General features: G+C 47.9%; 1 protein-coding gene across 1 annotated transcript in view; it reads right to left on the minus strand.

The window, feature by feature from the left end:
- Window positions 1-1,858: 1,858 nt before the first annotated feature.
- Window positions 1,859-5,887, minus strand: part of Nnmt (nicotinamide N-methyltransferase) — a 10,640-nt gene continuing 6,611 nt past the window's right edge. The window contains exon 3 of the mRNA XM_005347275.2: window positions 1,859-2,291. Coding sequence (XP_005347332.1) covers window positions 1,859-2,291 — 433 coding nt within the window. The remainder of the gene's footprint in view (window positions 2,292-5,887) is intronic.

The following is a 5,887-nucleotide window of genomic DNA, read 5'->3' on the forward strand; positions in this document are numbered from 1 at the left end:
GGAATGGCTTCAAACTGGGAGGTTTTGATTGAGGAGAACAGCAATAAAGAGAAAGAGAGAGTGGGCAGAATGAGAAGAAACAATATCCCATCTGCCCCCTGTTCTCACCTTTGTATAGGGGCTGAGCTCCCTTACAAGTAGACTGCGTATTGCAAGATAACCAAAGTGTACACAAGAAACTTCATTAAACCTGCGTCACAAATAGGGCTGCTTCAGATCCCAATCAAAGGTCTATAAACCACAGCCCTTGGTCCAAACCTACCTATCTGCATGCTTTAGTAAGGGAGGTTGTGTTTTCACTTATACGTCATCTGTGGCTCATTCTGCTCCAACTGCAGGGTGCAATTATCTGTGATCAAACGTATATGACCAAGGACAGACATGTCAGAACGTGCCTTAAGTCCCAGCACTTGGGAGGCAGAGGCAGGTGGATCTCTGTGAGTTCAAGGCCAGTCTGGTCTACATAGTGAGTCTCAGGACAGCCAAGACTACATAGTGAGACACTGTCTAACACACATTCACTCCTCAATCAATCAATCAATCAATCAATCAATCAATCAATCCATAAAGAAAGACTGTACAACCCACAAAGCCAAAAAGTATTTGCCATCTGGCTCTTGGCCAACCCTAGTAGGGACAGAATGTGTTCTCTGCCTCTTGGGCAGGAAGCCAGCATGGCTCTAACACACAGGCAGGGGAGTAGCTTTCTTCACTTGGCCTTCCCAGGCTCTGTCAGGAAGGACTGCTGGAGCAGAAGATGCTGAATAGGAGGACTCTGGGTGGGGACTGAGAGAGCACTTTCTCTGGCAGCATCTGGGAGCTCTTGTCACGTCACTGTGTCTGCAAAGATGAGGGCCCTTGAGGCAGCTGTCACTGAGGCTTCATTTCCATCCCCAGGATCTGGCACAGGGAAGACGCGTGGAGGGTGCTAAATACACGTTTACTGGATAGCTCTTGAATCAGGAGGAACTGGCGGTGTGTGGTGAGGAACTATTTTCTTGTGGATGCTCTTGACAGCCACAGCAGTGGAGAGCCCAGAGAAGGACTCCTTTCCTACTGGAGCATGGGAATACCTCTTCTCAGCTGCTTTGGCAACTAAGAGCAACGATGGGCGTATGGTGATTGTGATGATAATTATGATCATTAACATTTATTAGATGCCCACCGAGTACCGAGCATCCCTCTGGATTCTTTCTAGCTTGTAATTCGTTTTCATGATCTTAACAAGCAGTTCTATTTCACTCTCATTTTGCGAATGAGGAAACAGAGGCACCGAGAGGTTAGATAACCTGCCTAAGGAGTGGTGGAATTTGGAAGTGGCGAGGAGCTTTAGGAAAGAAAAACATCTGGATCACTGGGATGAATTGGAAGAAATACGGGTCAGCTGTCCTCTGGACCCTGAAGTCAGACTGGTGCCGATAGAGGGGACGTTTATCAGAGACTGTCCAGGCCCACGGCATATTCATCAGCATCAGAAGCTGGGGTGTGCCAGTCTCTCCAGGAAGAAAGCAAGAGAAGGATGCAGCCACTCCCTGGGAAGTTAACAGTGAAAAACGGATATCTCTGTAGTCAGGTGTGAGCTTGATTCACGCATGCTTCACAGGTGTGGCCGTAACTGCGTGTTTATGGTGGTGAAGCTTCTCGTGTGAGTGCAGGTAGAGGACACCAGATTTCTCAGTTACTCACCTGAGGGTCCCATAGCATTAATGTGTATATGGAACACTAAGGAATGACCCATGAACTTATCCTAGACTGCCCACCCCACCCTGAACAATGGGGCCCCCACCAGTCAGCGTCTACACCACACAATAAACACCGCCGTCAGCACCAGCAAACCTTTCATTGGGATCACAGGATGTCATTCAGCTCTGCCTAGCTTGCACCCCACAAGGGAGAACAGTCCTTCATTGTTGGCTGTGGCAGAAGAGTAATTCTGAGAAATCACCTCAAACTGCTCAATGGTGTAGCCAGCCTCTTCCACGGCATCTCGAACGGCCTCCCATCCCAGGGGAAGGCTGGAAAACCTCTGCTCTCCAATCATGTAGTAGCTACTCTTAAGGGCGTCCACCAACACCAGGTGGCCCCCCGGCTTGAGCAGGCTGCCCAGGTTCCTGAGGGCAGTGCGGTAGGTGGGGAGGTCAGGGCAGGCAGCGTCCAAGCAGAGCGTGCTGAGAAGGCAGTCAGCGGGAGGCAGAGAGACTTCCCCCAGAGGCTGGCTCTGAGTCACATCACACTTCAGCACCTGCTTGATTGCCCGCCTCAACTTCTCCTCCTTCTCAGGTCCCTTGGTTCTGGAAAACACACACAGACCAGCATCACTCACTGCTCGACATATGGGGACCCCAGTTTTCTTTGGTTGGGGCTGAGGTTGTATGTCAGTGTAGACCATACTGTGGTTCTTAAATTCATCCTACTCTGGTTTCTGAATGTTACCCCAAGCTGAGTCATGAAAACAATCACAATAGTTCCCACCTGCTTCAGAAACGAACAGCCCTCCATGGAATTGCCCTTCTCCCACCTTTTATTAATATATATTTTTAAGTTATCAGTACTGTCCTTGACTGCTTTGTCAAACTGCAAGGTGGAAGCGATTTGACTCTCACACAGTCAATAATGGAGCTTAGGTGCTGAACGATTGCCTTTACAGTAGTTACCTGTTCATGGGGGGATGGGATCCAGCCTAGACAGGTTTACAAGCTGCTGGTTATGGGGCCTGGGGATTTGGCTCAATCAACTGAATGCTTGTCTAACATGTATTATGTCCTGGGTTCCATCCCCAGCACCACATAAACTGGGCATGGGTGTGGTGCTGCTTGCCTGCAGTTCCAACACTCAGAGGGCGGAGGCAGGAGGATCAGAAGTTGGCTATCCAATGTCTGGGCTACAAGAAGCTCTGTGAGTCTCTGGCTCAAAAAATAAATAAATAAACAAATGACACCAAGAGAAACCCTCATTGGTTATCTTACCACTGTGGCCAGGGTCTTGGGTGAGTCCCTTTCTCCTGACTTGGCTTTCCTAACCTTATTTTCTTGGTAACCCCATCAAGACAACTGCCTCTTTTGGACAAATCAATGGCATTTCAATTAGTCGATAGAGATGAGAAAGCACGAACAGAAAATGAGGTCATGGATGGTCCTGTAGTTTATATCTGGAATGTTCCTCAAAGGCTGTTGTGTGAAAGGCTTGTCACTGGTTGGGTTCTACTGCAAGGTGGTGGAGCCCATTAGAAGGTGGGGCCCAGTGGACCATTGCTGTGGACATGCCCCAATGGGGATTGTAGGGTCCTGGCACCTTCTCTCTGCTGGTGAGTGGCTTTTCTCCATCACATGTTCCTACCCTGGTCCTCCACCATAGCCTTATAAGCAGCCTGGAACTGTGGGCTAAAAGGAGTCTTTCTCTTTGCAGAGCTACTGTCTCAGTTATTAGCTACCCAAATGGAAAGCTGACTGACATGTGGGGTCCATTTTGCGTCTGCGAGTGGAGAAAAGAAGGAACAGAGTAACAAACAAATGTGTGGAGCCCACCAGATGAACTGGAAAGGGGATGAACTGGAAAGGGGAACCAGGCAAGGGGAAAAATAGCAGAAAGCCAAAGAGAAAAAGAATGGAGTACCCAGGGCCCTGAGCTCCAGTGGGAGCCCTGACTACTTACTGGTGCAGACCCCTTTGACAAAACTGGTTGACAAAGCACCTGGCACTGCACAGCTGTAAACTCAGGGAACACAGCTGTCTGATACAGACCCCAGGAGATGAGATGGCCATTTGATGGAGACAGTAGATGGTACTCTAACATCCACCAAGAAGGAAGAGCTTAAGTCAGGACAAGTTCAGGTCATAAGGAAGCATCGATGGTTTGAAGAAAACTTAAATTTGTGTCTAGGCAGAAAGATTTAAGGTGGGCGAAGTTGTCTGTGGCCATCTGGTTTGAGCATTTGTCTGGCACCTTCCTTTAGTTGCCAGTGTCCTTTAAATTTGCTATAACTTTTCATCTGAGAGGCTTGATTATGGGTAGAGAGACAGAGAGTCTCACCAGCCATCAGAGAAATATGCCAAACCACAAGGTTATACTTCACATGTACTGGGAAGTCTAGCATGAAAAGGACAGGTAACAAGTGTTGGCAAGGAACATGCCTGCCTACACTGCCAGTGAGAATTTAAAACAGTCCAATTGCTTTGGAGAATAGTCTAAAAGTTTCTCCAAAAGTTAAACATGAAGTTTCTGCATGGCCCTGAATTCCACTCATGGATGACTTAGTTAGGGTTTCGATTGCTGCAAAGAGACATGGAGACCATGGCAGCTCTTATAAGGGAAGACATTTAAAGGGTGGCTTACAGCCTCAGAGGTTCAGTCCATTGTCATCATGGTGGAACACGGTGGCGTACAGGTAAATATGGTGCCGGAGGAGCAGCTGAGGGTCCTACACCTTGCAGGCAATAGGATGTCAACTGTTGAGACACTGGGCATGGCTTGAGCATATCTGAGACCTCAAAGCCCACCTCCACAGTGACACACTTCCTCCAACAAGGCCATACCCACTCCAACAAAGCCACATGTCCTAATAGTGCCACTCCCTATGGGCTTATGGAGACCAATTGCATTCAAACTACCACTTAAGACAAACAAAATATCTATCCACACAAAAATTTGTATATGTATGTGCTTAAATGATCCAAGACAATTTAAATACCCAACAGCCTATAAATCAGTAACTCTAATGTGGGAGACGCACAGCTGAGGAAACTAATTGCACACATGGATTCCGATGTGTGCTACAACACGGGTGGACCCGGGAGACATAATACTAAGTAACAGAAGCCAGAACCAAAGGTCATGCGTTACACAATCCCGCTTCCACGCAATGTCCAGGAAGGCTCTAGAGACTAAAAGCAGGGAAGAGATTACTAGAGGCTGAGGAAGTTGGCAGGGGTGAGAATTTCTTTGGGGAATTTACAAAAATATTCTAAAATCATTTGACATGAGATTACACAGTGCTGTGGATACACTGAAAACTGGGTTCCACTTTAAATGTATCTATTGATGGTATGTTCCTAGCTCAGGAAGCTGCCCTATCTAAAACTAAGGGTCGACCAGGCATTGGGGGATCTACCATTAATCCTAGCTCACAAGGCTGAGGTGAAACAGGAGGATTATGAGTTCAAGACCAGAGTGAGTGATATGTGAGTCCAGGCCAGCCCAGGATTATGCAGCAAAACTGTGGAGAAGAAAGGGGAAGAGAAGAAGAGAGGGAGTGTTGGGGAGAAGACAGTGAGAATCACACAGAACGAGGTGGAGGCTTAGCAAGTGCTATCAGGAACTTTCCAGAACCGCTACACTGGTGTCTAGAGAAATGGTTCAGTGGTGAAGAGTCCACACTGCAGAGGACCTGGGTGTTAGGTCCAAAGGAAACTCTAATTCCCCAAACCCCAAAGGCAGTCCTATGAGCTTAAGCTGGACTGTGGGAGGATTTCTGGCAGTTAGATAAAAGCCTTCCTCAGGAACTTGTGAAATGGATTCTATCTACCTAAAGGAGATGTCCCTTATCTCTGGCAGAAGGAGCATATAGCTACATATGGTGCCTATTAGCACATCAAAGCTCGTGCTGGCCTCCAGGCTCCTTCAGTATCCCGAGTACCTGCTACACATTTCAAAGTCCATGCTAGCCTCCTAGTCCTCACCTTCCCCTGACCATCGTAAACTTCCTCCAGCACAGGCTTCCCACCCCCTCTGCTCATTCTCCTTATAACCCTGCTAATCTCACTATGTTTGCTCTCTCTCTCTCTCTCTCTCTCTCTCTCTCTCTCTCTCTCTCTCTCTCTCTCTGTGTGTGTGTGTGTGTGTGTGTGTGCGTGTGTGTGTGCTCAAGGACATTCACTGTGCATACACCATT

Source organism: Microtus ochrogaster, chromosome 5, assembly GCF_000317375.1.
Source record: "Microtus ochrogaster isolate Prairie Vole_2 chromosome 5, MicOch1.0, whole genome shotgun sequence".
NCBI lineage: Eukaryota > Metazoa > Chordata > Mammalia > Rodentia > Cricetidae > Microtus > Microtus ochrogaster.